Genomic DNA, 23,714 nt, shown 5'->3' on the forward strand with positions numbered 1-23,714 from the left:
AAGTAATTTCTTCTGTGAACAAATTTACTTCCAAGTAGTATACACTGGCAGTGAGACAGTTAAAACAGAACTTACTTAAGATGGCCCTGCTTCTGCAAAATGACACAGGAATATTGTAGGAAAAGCACAGTAACTCGTATTTGTAAATCCTTTCTTATCTCCCCTCCAATGATTTGGCATTTGTTAAGGATAAAATTTAATTTAGATTACCTTCAGAAGCCACAATCCTCAAAAAGCAGTATTACATATAGCATAATGAAACCATCACAGAATTCCTGCATTCATTTCAGAAGTACTACAGGAGCCAAAAGCATCAACTTCAAACTGTTCAAAGTGCAACGCTAAAATGTTATGGTAAGCGTATACTGCCTTTGCAGCTGGCAATAATTGCATGATATTCAAAAGATGAAGTGTCAAAGAACTGCCTGCTGGGAGGACAGAATATTCTTTCTCAATAAAATTTTATTTGCACTAAAGCTGATGTGAGAGATTTTTCATAATGTCATCATACATTAAGATACAATCCAAATTTTAAATGGGTTTGAAAATACACATTTTAGAAATCTCATTTATTCAACATTAACTTACACATAAAGGGAAAGTACTCTAATTGACAGGATGTGACAAGTAGTTTTCCCCGGGGATCCATTCTGGAACTTCAGCATTTCACTATATATATATATATATATATATATATATATCAATAACTTGGATGAAGCAATAGAGAGTTGTATATCCAAGTTTGCAGATGACACTAAGTTAGGAGGCACAGGAAGTTGGATAGATGGGAGCAGGAAGCTAGAAAAGGACAGACAGGTTAAGTGAGCAGGCAAAACTGCGGCGGGTGGAGTTCAACATAGGGAAGTGTGAGGCCATCCAATTTGGATCCGAGAAAGACAAATCAGAGTATTTTCTTAATAGCCAGAGACTAGGAACTGTGGAGGAGCAAATTAATTTTGGTGTCCATGTACACAAATCACTAAAAGCTATTGCACAGATACAAAAAGTAATCAAAAAGGTTAATGGAGCACTGGCCTTTATCTCAAAGGTTTGGAATACAAAAGTGAGGAAGCGATGCTTCAGTTTTAAACAGCCTTGGTCAGAACCCATCTGGAGTACTGGCTCAGAGTAAGAGTGCTTAAGCTGATTCATAAACAGTAATCCTAAGCACTTTATTAGTGCGATTGCTATATTTACATCTTGTAATACTCCATGCACAGAGTACATTGTGGAGTTGAACAGTACTGTCAACAATAGTGTAGAGGATTCCAGCTATCAAAATCCTTTAGCATTTCTTCCATCACAAAAATGTTTTAGGAATTCAGTCTTCCAAATAAACAATAAAATAATTACAAACCTGTGTGGTGCTGTAAACAAAAGTGTCTACTAGAATGGCTAATTACTGGCTATAAAGTGAGAAAGCTATGTTGCAAGAAAGTCAGAGATACGGTCCACAGATTGGATGGAACAGAAGTACCTAGCTCCACAAGCTGTGGGATTGAAAAGGAATTCTCTATGATAAATTTTGAAAAGCATATTACCTGGAACAGATACAGAGATGAGTAGTTTGAAAGTTAAATAGCCAAAAGAAGCCTGACATTGTTATGTGCAACGCCATTAGGCCAGAATCAAAACTGCATATTCAGTAATGATTCAAATATATCCCAAGCATTATAGCTTTCTACCAATCATAAGGGAACTCGAGGAATTTGATAATTTGTTGATTTAAAAGGATTTAGACAACCCAACCAGCAATTTGGATGTATTAACATATCACTAGGTTCTGCACTGTGTAAACTGAGCAGCAGAAATATCTTAAATCTAAAACACATCAAGAGAATCAGACAGTAGCTGATGCTAGGTGGTCAATGTGGCACCATCTAACTGACTCACAATTTCTTGTAGAAATTTAATCACGAGAATATTTTCTAAAATATCAACAGATTCATACTTTTGCCTTGCTGCAGTTGAGCAAAAAAAAACTAAACCAAATTCATATAAGGCATCAGAAGATGGCTGTATATAAATTGGCTTGTAATAATAGGAAATCTTCTCATTTGGATGAAAAACATTGTAGAAAGTTCAATTAAATAGCAATGAATGCAAAATAAGTATGGATGAAAGCTAATTAGGAGTTTCTAATTTCTAGTCAATTAACTTAGTGCTCACATAAGGATTTACTAAAATAAATTTGGTATATTAATAAAACTAAGTTCTCAAGTACAAGAATGTTATATGCTGTCTAGGATATTAAATAAATAGAAGCAAAAAGAACACAAGGAGTGCTAATTTGTTAATGATAATTTAAGTAAAATCAACAATTGAACCATGGTATATTTCACATTTTGGCACAGAAACATTTCTGCTAATCTCAAAAGTTCTTAACTAACTACAACTGTCTCCTTATAAATACATTTATACACCTAATGAATTTTTATGCTCATGATTTACTTGTAAAATGTTAGGTACTTAAGAGAATTGCTGGACCAAGACACAATAAGTATTTAAAAGCCATAAAAAATATAGATCTCATTTTGGGGTTAGACGGCCCGGTAAATTTATCTTTAGAATATATCTATCTACAAAGACTAGAATGTGCAAAGGTACCATCAATTATATCATTTAGTACCGCTGGAAACATTTAAAATACTCCTATAAACTACTGAGGGTGAAAAATATATGTTTATTTAATCCATTCATTATTTGGTGAAATCTTGCATGAATATATAAAAATGAAAAATTACATCCACCTTTATATTTGTTTCTTTACCTTAGCATGGCAATATATAGTGCCAACAGTTTTCTATGGCCCAACCAAAAAATAATTGTCATGCTGCCAAAGAGTCAACATGGTTTTATGAAAGGGAAATAGTGTTTAACAAATTTATGAGAGTTGTTTTTTTTGAGGATGTAACTAGCAGGATAGATAAAGGGGAACCAGTGGATATTGTATATTTGGATTTTCAAAATGTATTCGATAAGGTGCCACATAAAAGGTTGTTACGCAAGATAAGGGCTCATGGAGTTGGGGATAATACATTAGCATGGATAAAGGATTGGTTTACGGACAGAAAGCAGAGTAGGAATAAACGGGTCATTTTCAGTTTGGCAGGCCGTGACTAGCGGAGTGTCGCAGGGATTGCTGCTTGGGCCTCAACTAATTAGAATTTATATTAATGACTGAAGGGATCGAGTGTAATGTATCCAAGTTTGCTGACGACACAAAGCTAGATGGGAAAGTAAGCTGTGAGGAGGACACAGAGTCTGCAAAGGGATATCGACAGGTTAAGTGAGTGGATAAGAAGGTGGTAGATGGAGTATAATGTGGGGAAATGTGAGGTTATTCACTTTGGAAGGAAGAATAGAAAAACAGAATATTTTTTAAATGGTGAGAAACTATTAAATGTTGGTATTGAGAGATTCGGGTGCCTTCGTACAAGAAACACAAAAAGTTAGCATGCAGGTACAGCAAGCAATTAGGAGGGCAAATGGCATGCTGGCCTTTATTGGGGGGTTGGAGTACAAGAGTTACGAAGTCTTACTACAATTGCATAGGGCTTTGGTGAGACCTCAACTGGAGTACTGCGTACGGTTTTGGTCTCCTTATCGGAGCAAGGATATACTTGCCTTAGGGGTGGTGCAACAAAGGTCCACTAGATTGATTCCTGGGATGAGGGGGCTGTCCTATAAGGAGAGATTGAGTAGAGTGGACCTATACTCTCTGGAGTTTAGAAGAATGAGAGGTGATCTCATTGAAACATACAAGATTCTGAGGAGGCTTGACAGGGTAGATGTTGAGAGGTTGTTTCCCCTCGCTGGAGAGTCTAGAACTAGGGGGCATAACAAGCAGGACCTCAAAGGTAGTAATAACAATCAGGACCTCAAAAGGTAGCAATCTCCAGATTACTCCCAGTGCCACGCGCTAGCGAGTATAGAAATAGGAGAATAAAACAGATGAATGTGTGGCTGGGCAGATGGTGCAGAAGGGAGGGCTTTAGATTCCAGGGGCATTGGGACCAGTTCTGGGGGAGGTGGGACCTGTACAGGCCAGACGGGCTGCACCTCAACAGAGCTGGGACCAATACCCTCGCGGGGAGGATCGCTAGTGCTGTTGGCAGGGGTGGGTTTCAAACTAATTTGGTGGGGGGTGGGCACCAGGATATAGATTGGAAAGGAGAAACAAAGGATTGAGAGAAAAAGACAGCACTAGAATAAGAAATAGTATGATATTAGGTGGGATCAGACTAAGCGAGAGTACAAAAAGTCTATGATAGGTTTAGAGTGTATGTGTGCAAACGCACAAAGTGTGGCAAACAAGATTGGTGAGCTGCAGGGGCAAATAGCCACATGGGAATGTGATGCTGTGGCGATAACAGAGACCTGGTTCAAAAAAGGGCCAGGTTTGGGTACTAGATATTCCTGGACACAAGGCGTTCAGGAAAGGAGGGATGGAAAGAAGGGGTGGAGGGTGTTGGTGGGGGGGGCGGGGGGGGGGGGGGGAGAAACGGTTGGCAGTATTGATTAAGGCGAATATTGCAGTGCTGGAGAGAAAGGATGTCCTGGAGGGGTCAAGGACAGAATCTATTTGGTTAGAGTTAAGAAACAATAGAGGTGCCATTACACTACTGGGGGCATTCTATAGGCCACCAATTAGTGGGAAGGAGATGGAGGGGCAAATTTGCAGGGAAGTTACAGATATGTGTAAAAGCCATAGAGTAGTGATAATGGGGACTTCAGCTATCCTAATATGGACAGATAGAAATAATTAGGGGCAAAGAGGGGGAGGAATTTTTGAAGTGTGTTCAGGAGAACTTTCTTGAACAGTACGTTTCCAGCCCAACGAGGAAGGAGGCATTGCTGGACTTGGTTCTGGAGAATGAGGTGGGCCAAATGGAGCAAGTGTCAGTGAGGAAACATTTAGGGAATAGTGATCACAGCATCATAAGGTTTAGAATAGCTATGGAAAAGGGCGTGGATCACTCTAAAGTAAGAATACTCAAATGGAGGAGGGCAAATTTCAGTGGGATGAGAACAGATCTGGCCCGGGTAAATTGGAATCAAAGATTGGCAGGCAAAACTGGAATTGAACAATGGGCGGCCTTTAAGGAGGAGATGGTTCGAGTACAGTTTAGGTACATTCCCATGAGGTAGAAAGGTAGGGCAACTAAAGCCAGAGCTCCCTGGGTGAAAGAGATAGAGAATAAGATGAAGCAGAAAAAAGGGGCATATGACAGATGTCAGGTTGAAAATACAAGTGAGAACCAGGCTGAATATAGAAAATTCAGAGGAGAAGTGAAAAAAGAAATAACGGGGGCAAAGAGAGTATTAGAATAGTCTGGCAGCCAACATAAAAGGGAATCTAAAAGTCTTCTATAGGCATGTAAACAGTAAATGGGTAGTAAGAGGGTGGGACCAAAGAGGAGATCTACTCAGTGGCAGAGGGCATGGCCGAGGTACTAAATGAGTTCTTTGCATCTGAATTTACCAGGGAAGAAGATGCTGCCAGAGTCTCAGTAAAGGAAGATGTAGTGGAGATACTGGATGGGCTAAAAATTGATAAAAAGGAGGTACTAGAAAGGTTAGCTGTACTTAAAGTAGATAAGTCACCTGGTTTGGATGGGATGCATCCTAAGTTGCTGAGGGAAGTAAGGGTGGAAATTGCAGAAGTACTGGCCATAATCTTCCAATCCTCCTTAGATGGTGCCAGAGTACTGGAGAATTTCAAATGTTACACCCTTGTTCAAAAAAGGGTGCAAGGATAAACCCAGCAACTACAGGCCAGTCAGGTTAACCTCGGTGGTGGGGAAACTTTTAGAAACAATAATCCAGGAAACAATTAGCAGTCACTTGGACAAGTGTGGATTGTTTAGAGAAAACCAGCACGGATTTGTTAAAGGCAAATCGTGTTGAACTAATTTGATAGAATTTTTTGATGAGGTGACAGAAAGGGTCGATGAGGGCAATGCAGTTGATGTGATGTATATGGACTTTCAAAAGGCGTTTGATAAGGTGTCACATCAAGGCTTGTCATCAAGATTGAAGCCCATGGAATAAAAGGGGCAGTAGCAGCATGGATACAGAATTGGCTAAGTAACAGGAAACAGAGAGTAGTGGTGAGCTGTTGTTTTTCGGACTGGAGGGAGGTGTACAGTGGTGTTCCCCAGGAGTCGGTGCTGGGACCACTGCTTCTCTTGTTATATATTAATGACTTGGACTTGGGTGTACAGGGCACAATTTCAAAATTTGCAGATGATAAAGCTTGGAAGTGTAGTGAACAGTGAGGAGGATAGTGATGGACTTTAAGAGGATACAGACAGGCTGGTGGCATGAACGGACATGTGGCAGATGAAATTTAATGCAGAAAAATGCAAAGTGATACATTTTGGTAGGAAGAATGAGAAGAGGCAATATAAACTAAAGAGCACAATTCTAAAAGGAGTACAGGAACAGAAAGATCTGTAAGTATATGTACACAAATCGTTGAAGGTGGCAGGGCAGGTTGAGAAAGTGGTTAAAAAAGCATACGGGATCCTGGGCTTTGTAAATAGAGGCATAGAGTACAAAAGCAAGGAAGTCATGATGAATCTTTATGAAACACTGGTTCAGTTCAGTTCTGGACATCACACTTTAGGAAAGATGTGCAGGTCTTATAGAGGGTGCAGAAGAGATTTACAAGAATGATTCCAGAGATGAGGGACTTTATTTATGTGGATAGATTGGAGAAGCTGGGGTTGTTCTCCATGGAACAGAGAAGGTTGAGAGGAGATTTGATAGAGGTATTCAAAATCATGAAGAGTCTAGATAGAGTAGATGCAACCTGATATGCAGGAAGTCAAGAATGTCTTATTAAATTCATGCCTTATACATAGGCCATCCTAGGAAACTAGCAAAAGCTGATACTGCCCCAGATAAGCTAATAGCTCAAAAACGGCCCTAAATATAAGCTTAGGAAAAATTAAAAAAAGCAATGGGACATGAGCTTGTAACTTAAATACTCTGTATGCCCAACATTCTTTCAGTCATTAGAGGGTGGAAAAGTCATTTACGATGTGAAATGGTTAAGAGGAGTGTAAGCCTTTGAAGGCGCAAGATTTATTTCAGAGACAAATCTGGGAAACCACACCCCCCAGAAAAAAATTGATTTTCACTCATGGTGTGCAGCCATGATCAATCACATCATCTTACAGCAGCAGCAACAACAGGACCCACAGCAGCACTGATTTTTGTCTGTGAATGTGGCAATGGACAGTTCCCCCAAATACCCAGATGGCTGGCATGTATGTTTATCTGCAGCAGGATTATAGTAAATAATTACATATGATGTGGAAGTATTGTTTCCAAAGTAAAAGAGCCAAATTAAAAAAGCCAAATTAAAAGTCGAAGAAAATACTTGGCTTCCAAACCCTAGCTAACTGTTCCCTGTACGTGAATACATGCATTTATCCACTATTTTGTGTGTAACTCTGTGGAGACACACAATAATAACTCTGTGCCACTTCAGCAGAAAAAAAACAAATCTAATAGTGTTCAGCATCTGAAACAGCCTGCTGACGTCAACAATCATTAAGGTGCACAATGGGTGTGATGTCAGCCCAGTGTCAGCATTATGAGCGTCCTGGAAATCTGGTATTGTTTAATCTAAGATAACATTACCATTCTCACACACAGCAAACCGAAATTAATGTTTTCTTTACTATTATTCCTTTATTTTATTACAAATATATCTTGTAACTGCACTGCTCCTTTAAACTAAACAGATCATTCCACATTGTGGCTTGATTATGGACTCCCCTTCCCAGCAAGCTTGGTTGTGTAAATTCCTCATACTAGTACATTAATAAAAAAAATTGTTCCACCTGGAATTTTCAAAGCAGCATGTAATAGTTCTGCCATAGACACATCACTGAAAAGAATGTAATTTTCTTATTGAAGAAATAGTTTTATTTTAAGGTGCTTTGCCTGCATAACAACGGGTACTGCAATTCAAAAGTAATTCATTGGTTGCGAAGCACTTCGAGATGTCCTGAGAACATGATGTGGCACTATATAAATGCAAGTTCTTTGTTTTTAAAAAAATTACCATAGTAACAGGAAAGCACACAAAAGTTCTCATTTCTATTTTTATATGCAAAAATAGAATCACACTTGAAAAATTGAGATGCCTCTATAAAGGAAAATTACTTTTGATGATGGTCTTGGAGCTCCAAATTGCAGTATCGTACAGAATAAAGATCTGTTAAATTCTTAACTTGTTACCAGTCCCATAATTTGCCATCTGATGGTCCCATAATTGGGCAGTGCAAATAGCTGAGAACAAAACATTTAATTCACATAATAAAATTTCAGTCAACAGCTGAGAATACTACAAAACATATTCTACTGCTAATGGTTTTGGACCATATCCATTAAAAACAGTTCCATCTCTCCAGAGAATTAGAAATTTCCCAAAAATATATTAGTAGGTACAGTACTGTATTCTACACAGTACAGTGGCTTCAGAATTTATTTTTCCCTTGATGAAATATTACTGCACAAAAGTACATCTTTCTAAAAAGTACAAGCTGTTCTATATTTCATAAACTTTTGTACACTAAATAAATACTAACTGTCAATTTAAATATCTGTGAGCAGGAATTAACACTTAGTTTCAGTATCAACACTTTTGATTACAAGTATTTCTAATGTTATTTATGTTTCTTTCTCAAATGATTTCTATAGTTTTAATTTTCCACAAATAAATTCATAGAGCTATGGTGACACAAGTTAGACCGCACTAAGTGTTCACATTAAACAAATGTGAGTTTGTTACATTACGTGACAAATGGAGATTATAAAAGCAAACACACAACAAATAAAGATATTCAGGATATTGCAACAACAGTGGTTAGGTCCTCAGGAACTACAGGTCTTTAGTAGTCTTACAATAAACCCAATAACATACCACTACCATCATGCTGTGCTTTTCCTTCAATGGATAGTGAAATCAACAATACATAAACTGATATTTTTAAATGAACAACAACTTGCATTTATATAGTGCCTTTAATATAGTAAACACAAGATTCCATAAATTTTTCCTTCAATTAGACACCAGCATAGGCAGATCCGGTGCATATGGAAGTCTGGAAACCTGCTTTTCTATTGACTTCACATTGTTTCTCTAAGTTACTGCACCATTCACTCAGATTGTTGGTCAGCATGTTCACATGTGGACTATCATTGTTATTTTTATCTATTTGATAATGATGCAAAATATGCAAAAAGGGCACTCTTCAAGCAATCACGGGCATCTCACTAGTAGAAGTGAAGTAAAGCAGTGTGCCAAAAATGAAGTTTTAGCTTCATTGTCCCTTTAATTTAATCAGAGTTTAAAAAGTAACTGCTTCCAAAATCATGTCCCCAGCCTACTTCAACAACACCTTGCATTTACATAGCACCTTTAACATACAAAAAACATCCAAAGGCTCTTCACAGAAGCATATGGGAAAAAATAGACAAAGTGCTATAGGAGGAGAGGAATGGTCAAATATGTGGGTCTTAAAGGAGGAGAAGGAGATGGAGGAGTTTAGGGAGGAAATTCCAGAGCATGGGGCCGAGGTAGTTGAAAACAGAGACGCCAATGATACAGCAAAGGGAGGGAGGATGCATACAAGTCCAGAGTCAGCCGAACAGAAAGTTTGGAGGGGAGGAGAAGGAAGCGGGGGGAAGTTAGTAAGGCTGCAGGAGGTTACAAAGAAGGGGAGAGGAGCGACAAGGCTCTGAGGGGGTTTAAACACAAGGATGAGACTTTTAATTTTCAGGAATTGAGGGACCAGAATGTAATGCAGGTCCGTAAGGAGAGCAGTGCTGAATGAGCGGGCCTCAATGTGGAATGTAATATGGACAGAGTATTTGATGAGTTGAAGTTTACAGAGGATGAAGGATAAGAGGTTGAGGCCGGTCAAAAGAGCACCAGAGCAGTCAAGTCTGGTGGCGACAAAGGAATGGATGAGGGTTTAAGCAGAAGATGGGCTACGGCAGAGCGGAGACAGACAATGTTATGACAATGGATGTAGGTAGCCTTTGTGATGGAGAGGATATGAGGTTAAAAACTCAGCTCAGGGTCAATTAGAATGCTGAGGTTACAAACAATTTGAGACAGAGGCCAGGGAGGGGAATGGAGTAGGTGGCAAAGGTACAGAGTTTGTGGTGGTGGCCAAAGATGCTGGCTTTGGTCTTACCAATGTTGAGCTGAAGGAAATTTCAGCTCATCCAAGACTGGGCAACAGGAATGGGAGGACACAGGAGAGAAAGGCTCGTGAGGAGCGAAGAGAAAGAATAAAGGAGATAGAAGTAATGGGCTCGGGTCCAGAGTGGCAGCCAAGATGTGCACGCGCATGGACACAGAGGGAATTCAGGTTACCTGGATACACTTGAATGCACTTTTGTTCAGTTTAGTGTCCGAGCAGATAGCTTTAGAGGAGGAGCGAAATGCATTCAAACAAAACATACTATGACTTGTTCAGTTATGTGTATGAACTTAGCTGGCAGTTCTTCAAAACCAAGGAGCCCCAGCAGCTATTTGGGGAGCTTTCAATTAGGCTGGACTGTTCAAATCACGCAGTCAGTTTGGAAATTTCAAAGGGATAGGTCAGACCATTTAGCTTCTACAGTTGGTAAGGGTACGAAAATAGGACGGATGTTTACAACACCGAAGGAGGCCATTCAGCCCATCAGGTTCAAACCAGTTCTTTGCTGGAGGTAGCAAAACTAATCCAACTGCTGCGTTCTCTCCCCACAGCTCTTTGCATTGGTCCCTGACTCACCTATTCCCTCTGGCAAAGCTTCCACGCTCTAACAACCCTCTGTGTGAAGAAATGTCTCCAAACTTTTCAGTGACCATTTTATGACCAACTGATAGCTTCTTGTCACTTACTTTCCAAACAAAGGAAATAGTCTTTCACTGTTGCCTCCATCAAAATCCATCATAGAAGAGATCGTGAGCGAGGGGGGGGAAGGGATAGGGAGCGAGGGGGGGGTGGGGAAGGAATAGGGAGCGAGGGGGGGGTGGAAGGGATAGAGAGCGAGGGGGGCAGAACAGCAATTCGAAGACAAAAATATCTTGTTGCTATCAGTTTTCCTGTTTCATGCATAACTTGGGATAATACAGATTAATTACTACATGTAGTCTTTGCTCACCATGAAAACGTGCAATCAATCACAAATTATTTCTTCATAAATTTACATTCATTCATTCACTGTGGTATAAATAACATCAAACATCAATGTTAAGTATCTTCACCACACGGACTACAGTGGTTCAAGGTGGAAGCTCACCACCACCTTCTCAAGGGAAATTAGGGACGGGCAATAAATGCTGGCCTTGCCAGTGACACCCACATCCCATGAATGAATAAAAAAAAATTTGGAGTATCAACCACCAAGGCCAGCACAAAAATGAAATAAAATTCACTTCCTAAAATTAAAAAAGTTTGTATCATAAATTAGAAAGGAACTTATTACAAAGCTGTAATATCATCTCAGGGTTCAGTTGACTTTTTACAAATTGCTCGTTTCACTCATGATCTCTGACCTAATTAGTCTACTGCCTTGCAATCACTCTCAGATCTCCATATTAAATATTGTATCTTCTGTCAATTGCTTTAATGCACATTAATTTCAGTTCAACTTATGATCCTTTAAATACTTGTACCTGTATGATCTGAAATTTTGTACATGGAATATGCTTAAAGAGAAGCATAAGCACCTAGGAAAGTCATCTATAAAATGGATCCTTAGGCCAGCATCCATTCTGATTCTAGATAAGATATGGAGGTGTCTGAACCAGAACAATTTACACAGCCACCATAAAACCATTTTGTCATGAAACTCCAGTGACTCATACCAAAGTTGTCAATATGTACATAATTTATGTCATTAACTGGATGTTGGAATAATCATCAAAACATAATTTGGAGAAGCATTAAGAAAATTCAGACCTACCCAGTTGTTGAAAAAGAAGAGCCACGCTTGTGCTCGTCACAGGAAGACCATCATACAAAGGAGTCTGAATCAATTGTCGATCTCCAGCTCCCAGTGAAAAGAGTTTCTATAGGAAAAAACAGTTAAAATATGAAATCAAAATAATATTCTTACTCAAATAAAATAAACAAAAGAGTAGTGGCTGATTGGGCTGAAGCAGTCAATTCAGCACTGTCCATTCGAAATCAATAGACAGCATAGAGATAAAACTCAAACTACTTCAATGAGGGTTTATACAGTTGATTTCAAAGGATGATGACTGTTTAAGACTATTACTTAAGTGGTAAGATGATCATGGGGTCCTGATTAACAGTAAATTGAAGCTATCGCAACAATGCTCGGTGGCAGTGAGTAAAGTAAATCAGATGTTGGGATTTATTGAAAGGTCAATATTGAGCCTAAATAGTGAAGTAATCCTACCACTTCATAAATCATTGGTGCGACTGCATTTAGAAAACTGTGTACAGTTCTGGTGGCTGCAGTCCAAATAAATATGGCAGCTACTGATGGAGGGATTGGATTATGACAAGCAATTACATAAATTGGGCAGTTTCTCACCGGAAAAGAGAAGGTTGAGAGGTGAAGATTGAAGTTTTTAGAATCCTAAAGGGCCTAGATATTGTAGACCATGACAATAGCTTGACAACAGAACCAGGGGACACGGCCAATGCTTGAAATTCAAAACTAATCTGCAGAAACATTATTTCAGTGAGCAAGTGGTAAATCTACGGTACAGGCTCCCCTGGAAGATGGGTGGAAGCAGATAATGTTGATTCATCCCAGCACAAATTTGATATTTCTTTCAGAAAATTCTATTTTGGGATACTGTATATGAGTCATTTGAGACATGACATGCAGTAAGTATAGCATGCTTGGGAGAAACAGGTGACTTCAGATTTACGGGGGTAAATATTAACCCCAAAAAACAGGTGGGTTGGGAGCAGGTGGGCAGTGAACATCACCATCCGCGGCAGGCACAGCGTGCACTTAAAGCCGGTGGGACGATATTTAAAGGGCCAACTGAGGTATTTAAAGATGCTCGTATTTTGTGGTTTGAACTACACAAGCCATTTTAACTGTTTCTGAACATATCTCCCGTGGCCTCTGAAAGATGCCTCGGAAACAGAGGCGAGTTGTAGCCGGCACCCATTTGGATCTTTAAACCAGTGATTGATGTGAAGAAAAGGTGAGTTTTTGCAGCAGGGCACTCAGTTCTCTCACCAAACCTTTGGCTGGGAGTTATTTGTATTTAGTCTGAGATTTCTTGGTTCACACTCAGAATTCTTATCTCACACATATTTACCTACATTTTGGACCCGCCCAAACTGACATCATCAGAGGTGCGCCACAAGGACCTGCAGAAGAGCAGAGAAGGGAAGAACGGAGGGGCCGAGGTCGGAGGCACTACCCACGTGAGAGGGTATAAAGACGAGGTTGAGCTTCATGGACCCCTCTGAGGAGCGGTGCCTACGAAGGCTCAGATTGAGTCGCAGGTGGCTGCAAACATCTGTAGGCTCCTTCATGCAGAGCTGCTCCCGGCTGGGCCTGGTGGCCACGCATTGCCCGTCACAGTTAAAGTCACCACTGCCCTCAACTTCTTCGCCTCCGGATCCTTTCAGGGCACCACCGGTGACATCACCAGGATCTCTCAGATAAGAGAGATCTGCACATAAGTGTATACGACAGGTCATGGAAGGCTTGTTTGCCAGGGTATCCAACTACGTCAACTTCCCCATCGATGACATCAGCCAGACTGAGAGGGCAGTGGGTTTCCTCTCTCTGGCGGGCTTCCCACGGGTACAGGGCGAAATTGATTGCACACACATAGCAATAGGAGGACCTCCACGTGAGCCAGGACTGTTCATCAACCAAAAGGGACATCAACTCCATCAATGCGCAGCTGGTTTGCGACCACCGGAAGAGGTTTCTGCATTTGTGTGCCAAATTCCCTGGCAGCTGCTATGACTCCTTCATTTTGATTGAATCCAACATCCCAGCCTTCTTCCATGCACAAGACAGACTTAAGACTCCTTGGAGACAAGGAATACCCCCTGCAGACGTGGCTCATAACACAGCTGAGAAACCCCACCAGCGAGGCACAGCAGCAGTACAATGACAGTCACATCACCACCAGGTCCGTCATTGAACAATCCACAGGAATGCTCAGGATTTTTTTCAGGCACCTGGATCGATCTGGGGGATCCCTTCAGTACTCACCGGTGAGGGTGTGTACAATAATATTCATATGTTGCGTCCTGCACAACATCGCACAATAGAGAGGGTTACAGGTGGATGAGGTCCCATGTGCTCATGAAGCAGCTGCCATCAACATTGAAGAGGAAGGGGAGGAGGAGGAAGAGAAGGAAGACGGGAGGGGGAAGGGGAGCAGGTGGTAGACTAAGAGGAGGAGGAGGAGCAACCCACTGGCAGACCTGGATGCTCGTGATGCCAGGCAGTCACTCATATTTGAGAGATTCTCATAAGGAGATCTGCAAAGTTAAGATAGTGAATGAAGTACCCAGACCATCTGGAACGACCACCTCCACCAACACCAGCCCCCGCTCCCTCCATTTGCACAAAACAGTCCTACAACCACACATACATCCATAGTAAACATGCCCAATGGGTGGCATCAAATCTTGCCGTTCATGATGAGGGACATGCAAGGGCGCTTTCACAAAAGAGACTCGAGAATGGACAAGATGTGGCAGTGATGGTGACAAGTATGACATTTATTGTGAATGTAACAAAAAACAAAAAGAAATGAAAAATATGACATTTAGTCAGACACCCTTGTGCATACCCTTGGTGATTACAAAACCTTCACCTTCCTCTTCCTACTTTCTACGGGGTGCATCCCTTGTGGCTTCAACAGAGGTAGTGGCAGGTTGCTCAGGTCCCTGCCATGACTGCTGAAATGCTCTCGGCCTACGCCCTCTGGGTTTTGGAGCCCATGAGGGCCCCTCCAAAGACTGCTCCACCTGCACCTATCCCGTCATCAGGAGAGGAGGCAGCATTGCAGATACAGTTGAGGAGGGAGGCAACGGGTGAGACGTAGGAGCGCTTTGAGTGGAGTCCCCACTTCCACGTCCCCTTTTGCCATCATCCCTCTCCAGGGCCACGGACACATCACTCCTGTGGTAGAGTAATAGGTACCCTAAGTCTGCACGGCCTTTGTCAGGGCCTGAATGGATTCGTTTGTGAGCCATGCTTGAAGCTCACTGGAGGCTGCCATTATCTCCATCGCAGGCATTCCCGCACTTACCTGCGCCACCATTCCACTAACGCTGGAGGTGGACTCCTCTATCCTCTCCGCTATTGTGGAGAGCGAGCGTGGCACATCTTCCAGTACGTCAGACAGGTGCATCTGTACCTCGATCATTCTCCTTCTCAAGGATAGCCCCCAGGGTTCAGCATTGGTGTCCAGCTGAGCAAAGCTTGGAGAGGAGTTCGCCCACCGACGCGGACTCTCCACAGCTGCCCCTGCCACCAGTATCTGCTCATGCTCACTTGTGTGTGGTGAACCACCAGGTGACAATCCAACTAACTCTCTAATAGGACCCACCAAGGTGTGAGTATCTGCGCTGGTGCATTGCTTGCTATGATGTGACAGTGCGCCCTCAGAGGCAGGGAGCTCCTGTGAGGAATTGCCCTCGTCCAGGTTGTCTGTTGCTTCAGCACTCCTTGAAGGCCGCTGCAAGAGAACATACAGCAATATTAAGAATCTTCACAGAAGTGATGTTGCAATGAGCATCCTGAGGTGTGCAACAGGTCAATCATTGGTAAAATCAATTCATGTTGTGTATGAGGGGTGTTAAAGTTGTGTCACCAGTTTGGGGTGCCAGTCTCGGCATCTCCGACGGCCAAGCATTCCTGCATCCAGCTGACCTTCAAGGCCTCCTCCTCTGCCCATGTCAGGGCCACTATTTGTGGTGGACCCCCCTCCAGTCCTACTCCTCTCCCGTGCATTTTGCGCTTTCTTCTCCTACAAGGGGAGAAAGAACAGATGTGTGAGTGAGTGAGGGTGACAGGGTCAGCTGATGGATGCATTGCTTTGGGTGAGGCAGCCTATGAAAGAGATGCATCAGAAGGTGAGTATCAGACAGATTCATAACATTGCATCGGGATTGGGGCGAGTGGGAATGGTCTGATCACAAATGGGGAGGTGAGGAAGTACACAGAGTGACGGCAAGTTGATAATGAGACTTAAGTGGTATGAGGAGTGATGTGATGGAGTAGACTTGGCAGGACAGTGTGAGAGGGGAGGTAATGTACACCATAGCATGTAGGTGAATCAGTAACTGTACTCACTTTTCCTGACCTGGTTAGGTCATTAAAGCGCTTCCTGCACTGCACCCACGTCCTTGCCAACGAGCTCCTGCTGCTCAGCTCCAGTGCCACCTCCAGCCAGGCCTTCTCGATGGCTGGCGCAGGACACTTCCTCCAATCAGCTGGGTAGAGTATGTCCCTCCTGCTCCTCACACTGGCCAGTAGCAACTCAAGTGAAGAGTCACTGAACCGGGCTGCTGGTTTCGTCCTTTGTTGCTCCATGTCTTTAAATTCCTTCTTTCTCCCTCAAAATCCATGGTTGCAATGTCCCTTTAAATACTCCAGCTCCCAGCACATCATTCGGGTGCTCAGTACACCCGCTGGGCAGCTTGGCGACGCAAAACCCGGAAGTCACATTAAGGGCCATCAATTTAGCTGTGATTGCTTGAGAAAACGCAAAAAAATTTTCCTGGTGTCCCACCCACGTACTGATCTAGCCACTGAGATCCCGCCGGTATATTAAAATTTACCCCATGGTTTTCAAAGCTTTCCACCAATGGGAGTATTCCTTGCCTGATGTCTGGGTCTGTTGTAGACTTATTGATAGAGATTGATTGCTATGATTAGTTAACAACTCCATTATTGTTGCATTATGCAATGACCAGGATGGTAGAACGCGAACTAGATACACAGTGATCCTTTTCTTCATCTAGCAATTCCTAAGAAATGCATGTAATTGCTTTAATGTGATTGAAGTCATTTCTTCAGGCTTCTTGTCAAATGTTGTGCACCATCCAATTTAATCACCCAGCCTAAGGTATAATGACATTTCAGATAGGTTTCTTCTGATTCCAACACCAATGCAGTTGCAAAATGAAAGCTATTGGAACTTAACTGGATTATAAACACTCCCCCTTGCATACTCCCCTACCACTTCAGTAACAGAATGCCCAGCCTTTGAATTTGATATCAACATATATTTATGTTTGTAAACAATTTTACAACACCAAGTTATAGTCCAGCAATTTTATTTTAAATTCACAAGCTTTCGGAGATTTTCTCCTTCCTCAGGCAAATGTTTCAAGATCTCCTTGAAGCCTACGCATTTATACATATTGAACAATAATACATGGTGTTTACAGACTGCCCCTGCAACTGCCTGTTGCCAAGGCAATCACCGTGTTCAGACAGAGAGGTGTTACCTGCAGAACCTCCGAATACACATTCAACAAAAAAACAAACAGGGAAAAAAAAACAGAGAAAAAAAAAACACAGAGAGAGGCAGAAACATCCGGAAGGCAGAGAGAGCCAGCAAATGACCCATTATATTAAAAACAGATAACATTTGTTCGCTGGTGGGGTAACGTGTAGCGTGACATGAACCCAAGATCCCGGTTGAGGCCGTCCTCATGGGTGCGGAACTTGGCTATCAATTTCCAAGTAATATTTATGTAGCATTTCTCACATGGAACAATACTGCAGAGCATTTTGCAAGGGGGGGCAGGTGGACACTAAGCAGGAATAAAATGAACTGAGAGGGAAAAGCTGAAGGCACATAAGAACAAAAGAAGGAGAAATAGGCCATACGGTCCTTCGAGCCTGCTCCACCATTCAATAAGATCATGGGTGATCTTCTACCTCAACTCCACTTTCCCGCCCGATCCCCATATCCCTTGATTCCCTTAGTATCCAAATATCCATTGATCTCAGCCTTGAATATAGGAACATAGGAACAGGAGTAGGCCATTCAGCCCCTCGTGCCTGCTCCGCCATTTGATAAGATCATGGCTGATCTGAATATACTCAACGACTGAGCATCCACAGCCCTCTGGGATAGAGAATTCCAAAGAATTCCACAGTCAAAGGGATACGTTTTAAGGAAATTTTTGAAAGCAGGTTAAGAGGTAACAAGGCACAGTGATCTTGGACTAGACTTCCAGAGAAAAAGAGCATAGCGTCTGAAAGATCACCTACAATGGTGGAGTGGAAGGAGCAGGAAAGAAGCAGTGCTCCAGAGACAAAAGAATAGAATGTGCTCACTTGTAAGAATGATTGATTCAAGTCTGTAGTATTTACATCCTAAACTGAAACAGTGCTGCAGATTCAATGGGAAGACTGCATGATGTAATTGCTGCCCAAATATCACTAACATAGCTAATTCATAGAATCTGCAAAATTCCCAGGTGAAAAACAGTCGAATAACCATAACCTAATCACAATGCATAAACTTGTCATGGATTAATAACATCTAATATAAAACAACTTGCATTTATGTAACATCTGTAGCATAGAAAAATCCAAAATCATAGGATATAGGCGTGATGAAAAGAGTCATTGAGCCAGGAAGTAAGAGGTTAAACAGGTGACCGAAGTCAGGGTCAAAGAGAAGGGTTTTGAGGAGGTTCTTTGAAAGGAGAGAAAGGTGCAAAGGCGTGGGGGGATGCATTGGAGGCCATAGTCAGAGGAAAGAAGTGTTTAGGATGAGATATTTATCGATCTCAGTCTTGAAAATTTCAAATGACCTAGCAACCACAGCCCAAGAGGTCCAAACTTCCACTACCCTTCATGTAAACAAGTGCGTCCTCATTTCACTCCTAAATTTCTTCGCTCTAATTTTAAGATTATGACCCCTTATTCTGGATTCCCCCACCAGACAAAATAGTTTCTCCATATCTAACCGACTGAATCTCAATCATTTTAAACACCTCGATTATAATCACCCCCTCAGCATTCCAATCTCAAGGGAATAAAGCCAAGTTTATGTAACCTGGCCTCATAAATTAACCCTTTAAGCTCCAGTATAGGTGAATCTGCACTATATATGGCCCTCTGCAACCAATATATCCTTCCTGAGGTGTGGTGTCCAAAATTGAGCAGTACTCCAGATGGGGTCTGACCAAAGCTCTGAACAACTGATGCTTCACTTTCTCCCTTTTGTATTCTTGCCCCCTTGAGATACAGGCCAACATTCCATTAGCCTTTTTGATTACTTTTTGTACCTGTCTACTAGCTTTTAGTAATTTTGGGTACATGGACACCCAAATCTCTTTGCTCCTCCACAGTTCCTACTTTCTCACCATTAAGAAAATATTTTGCTTTTTCTTTCCGGGATCCAAAGTGGATGACCTCTCACTTCCCCACATTGAACTTCATCTGCTACAGTTTTGCCCACTCACTTAGTCTGTCTACGTCCCTCTGCCCCCATTTGCACAACTTACTATGCCTCCTAACTTAGTGTCATCTGCAAACTTGGATATACAACTCTCTACACCTTCATCATTGATACATACGGTGAAAAGCAAATCACTGGAGACCACCACTTGTCACATCCTGCCAATCAGAGTACTTTCCCTTGATTCCTACTTTCCGTTTCCTACCGCTCAACCAATTACCAACCCATGTAATAAGGTTACCTGCGATTCTGCGCACTTTCATTTTTGCTAACAAAAGATCAGGAAGAGGAGGGAGCCAAGGATAGATCCTTTGTGTACCCCGGAGGTGTCGCTACAGGGGGGTGAAGAGAAGCTATTGCTGGAGATGCAGTGTTTGCGTTTGGATAGGTAGGAATGGAAGGGCAGTCCTACAGAGATAGACAACAGAGAAGGGCCTTTGGAGGAGGATAGTCTGGTGAACCACACTGAATGCTGCGGAAAGGTTTAAGAGGTCAAGGAGGTATAGTGCATTATGGTAATGTAGGGTGTTGTTTTTGGTCTTGACTATGGCCACCTTAGGGCTGAAAAGCGTAGAAGCTGGACTTGAGGGTCCATTACCTATCTCTTTAAATTACCCTCCCTTGCCTCCTCCACCCTTACCTCTAACAACAGATGCGAGGAGTTCATGGACTTCTTTGTCACCAAGAAAGACCTTCCATTCAGCTGCCACTGCTACTTTCTCCCCATGGCCTTGCCCGCCAAGCCATACCCCACTTATGGCCCCCTATCCCAGACCTGAACCCTTGTGTTTCTCTAGTTTCTCTCACATATCTTCATGTCCTCGCCGAGCTTATCATGTCCATGAGATCCACTCCTACTGCCTTGACCCCATCCCCATTAAACTTCTGACCACCCAACTTCCCCCATGCTATCTGACATTGTAAAAGGCTCCCTCTCTTCATGCACTGTCCCGCTCCCTTTCAAAACCAACATCACCTTCCTCCTCAAAAAAACAGCCCCTCTGTCCCTGTAAATTACGTCTCCATCTCCCTTTCTTATCCAAAATCTTTGAACATGCAGTTGTCTCCCAAATTTGTGCCCATCTCATCGCAACTCCCTGTTTAAATCTTTCCAATCAGGTTTACACCCCACCCACACCACCAAAATAGCCCTAACCAAAGTTATAAATAACATTCTCTGTAACTGTGACCATGGTGCATTGTCCCTCCTTGACCTCTCTGCATCATCCTCCAAGTTCCAGTTCAGTGAGATTGCCCCTGCTTGATTCCACTCTTGCCCTTCCAATCGTATTTAAATCATCTCCAGAAATGGATTCTCTTCCCGCCCCACACCGTTAACTCCCATCCTTGGTCCCCTCCTCTTCCTCATCTACATGCTGCCCCTTGGTGACATCATCTGCAGACATGGGATCACCTTTCACATATGCGCTGATGACACCCACCTCTCCAACATCCCTCTCAACCCCTCCACTGCTTCTATGCTGCCAGATTGCTTGTGCATCATACAGTCTTGGATGAGCCACAATTTCCTCAGCTAAACATCAGGAAAATCAAAACCACTGTCTTCACACCTCAAATTCCACCGACTCCATCACCTTCCTGGCTACCGACTCAAGCTGAATCAGATTGTTCATAACCTCAGCATCCTATTCAACCCAGATGTGAGCTTCTGACCCCATATCCTCTCCATCATAAAGACTGCCTATTCCCACCACTAACATTGTCCGCCTCCTCCTTGACCTCAGCCCATCTGCCGTTGACACTCATCCATGCCTCCCATCCTCCACCCCCTGCAAACTTCAACTCATCCAAACTTTGCTGCCCATGTCATATTCTGCACCAAGTTCCACTCACCCATTACGCCTGTCCTTGCTGGACTACTTTCCCCTAATGTCAGTCCCAGTCCCCTAATCCTCACCAAGTCTTGTACATTTAGACCTGCGCAACCTTTTAAACACTATAACGTTAAACCTGTCATTCCTAAAAAATGTCACAATATCACAGCAATAGCATTTATTTAAGAGTTGTTAATTTGCCTCTTCCAATTTTCTCTCCTTACCTCTTTTCTTCTGAGAGCACTCTGTGATGTTGGCATACAGTTTCAACTGCAGGAGCTATCATTGCTGAGCAATGTTCTGTCCTTACCTGGTCTCTATACATGCACAATTCCAACAGAGATTTCCAATAGCAGTCAAGATTTTATCCATTACTAGCTTTGGGATCTGATGACAATTGCTAGGTTGAATAGGTCAGGACCATGCCATGTGTTATATTTTCACAGGAATCCCACACTTAAAATTTTCCTTTTACAAAACAAAAAAAAAAAGTCTATATAGCTGGTAGGAATAAAACAATTACTTTGTTGTTCCAGGTTTACTTTAAAATTCCTTTACCAAATTTGCTCGATTTCATCAGTGTACAATTTGTGTGTATTAGCAGCCATGCCTTTTCATGCAAGCAAATGGTTGTGCAGGGTCAGGGATTTCCTCTGAGTGCCCAACAATGCCAGGTTTAAATCCTTGAGGGGCTTTTTTTTAAAAAAATAGGTTTTTCTAATTTTTTGAAATAAAATGTAAGAGCCGGAAGGTTAGTCTAGAACATTGGTTAGGCCACAGCTTGAGTACTACATACAGTTCTGGTCACCATATTACAGGAAAGATGTGATTACACTAGAGAGAGTACAGAGGAGATTTTGCCATGGCTGGAGAATTTGAGCTATGAGAAAAGATTGGATAGGCTGGGGTTGTTTTCTTTGGGACAAAGGAGGCTAAGGGGAGATTTAATTGAGGTGTATAAAATTATGACGGGACTAGAGTGGATAGGGAGGACCTATTTCCCTTAGCAGAGGGGTCAGTGACCAGGGGGCATAGATTTAAAATAATTGGTAGAAGGATTAGAGGGGAGCTGAGGAGAAATTTTTTCACCCAGTGGGTGGTGGGGGTCTGGAACTCACTGCAGAAACCCTCAACTCATTTAAAAAGTACTTGGATGTGCACTTGAAGTGCCGTAACCTACAGGGCTACGGACTAAGTGCTGGAAAGTGAGATTAAGCTGGATGGCTCTTTTTCAGCCGGCATGGACACAATGGCTTTCTTTTGCGCTGTAACTTTCTATGACTCTATGAAAACAAGTAATAGAAACCTAATTTAAAGTTACTTAAAATTCTTTCACACCAAGTTTGCTACTTACACTAAAAATATACCAAAACAATCTCAGAAATTGGGGCTACATTGGGAATATTTTTATTTTTATTTTGTTACAGCTCTTTTGTCTTGATTGTGCATTTTAACGTGGTATTTTGTAATACAAATCAACTGTGAATAACAACTTAAGGAACATTTAACAGAGGGTATTTATTACTTTTGAGAACACACAGGAAAATGTTTAAAGCTATACAGGAACAATTCAGTAAATGGATCAATCAGGGTTTGGAGCCTGCCTCTTATTTCATACACTTCTGAGACGCTGTATTCATTATTCCTCCATGTCCTTTTACCTTTCTGATTGAGTACCTGGGGAATGACGTTCACATGGCCTCTGTGGATCACTCCCTCCCAATTTATATTATGATCGCTCTCTCCCTGCAGGCCTGCTGGAGACCAATTCATGGGATTGAAACTTGATGTCATGATGCAAATGCATGCCACATCATGGGCACGGAGGCGAGGTGGGCATTTAAATGGTGAAAAACTGGTTCTGTTCACCTTCATGCTAGCATCAAGACTCTGTTTTGCATCCAAACGCAAGCCAGCAGAGGCACAGAATCAGCACACAGCCACCAAAGGAGGCACCTAATCTGACGACACATCATAAGAGTGGGTCTCCGATGCTGCTGAAACTCCAGACATTTCCTCACTGCATGGTGGAAGAACTGCACATCTGCTGTCAACATCATTCACTCAAGGTAAAGATTCTTATACTCACTCAGTAGCCCTCTGCTTGGTAGTAACACATCAAAGATTGGCCTGGATCTTAATTTTCTAATTTAATTTTGCGCTGGATACTCAACAGGAACTTAATTAAGACTTTCTAAATTTATTTCACAAAGAACCATTAGATGAAACTCTCATCCACGCTGAACGCGATTAAACTCAGGTTCTTACACTGAAAGATGAGTGTAACCCACTACATTTTGACTCAATCCCTGTATAAATCTGGGTTTTCGATTGAGTGAATAGTAGCCTTGAAAGTAATTTATTCACCAATGCAAACCCAGTTTGTTTGAACATCCTTGCACCTCCAAAACGGGCAA

At 42.1% G+C, this 23,714-nt stretch overlaps 1 protein-coding gene across 2 annotated transcripts in view; it reads right to left on the minus strand.

Annotated features, from left to right (window-relative positions):
- sbf2 (SET binding factor 2) overlaps positions 1 to 23,714 on the minus strand; it is a 571,743-nt gene that overhangs the window by 274,325 nt on the left and 273,704 nt on the right. For both annotated transcript variants that reach the window (XM_067993979.1, XM_067993978.1), the window contains exon 6: positions 11,983 to 12,088. In XM_067993979.1, coding sequence (XP_067850080.1) covers positions 11,983 to 12,088 — 106 coding nt within the window. The remainder of the gene's footprint in view (positions 1 to 11,982; positions 12,089 to 23,714) is intronic.

The sequence above is a fragment of the Heptranchias perlo genome, chromosome 12 (assembly GCF_035084215.1).
Source record: "Heptranchias perlo isolate sHepPer1 chromosome 12, sHepPer1.hap1, whole genome shotgun sequence".
NCBI classification, from domain to species: Eukaryota; Metazoa; Chordata; class Chondrichthyes; order Hexanchiformes; family Hexanchidae; genus Heptranchias; species Heptranchias perlo.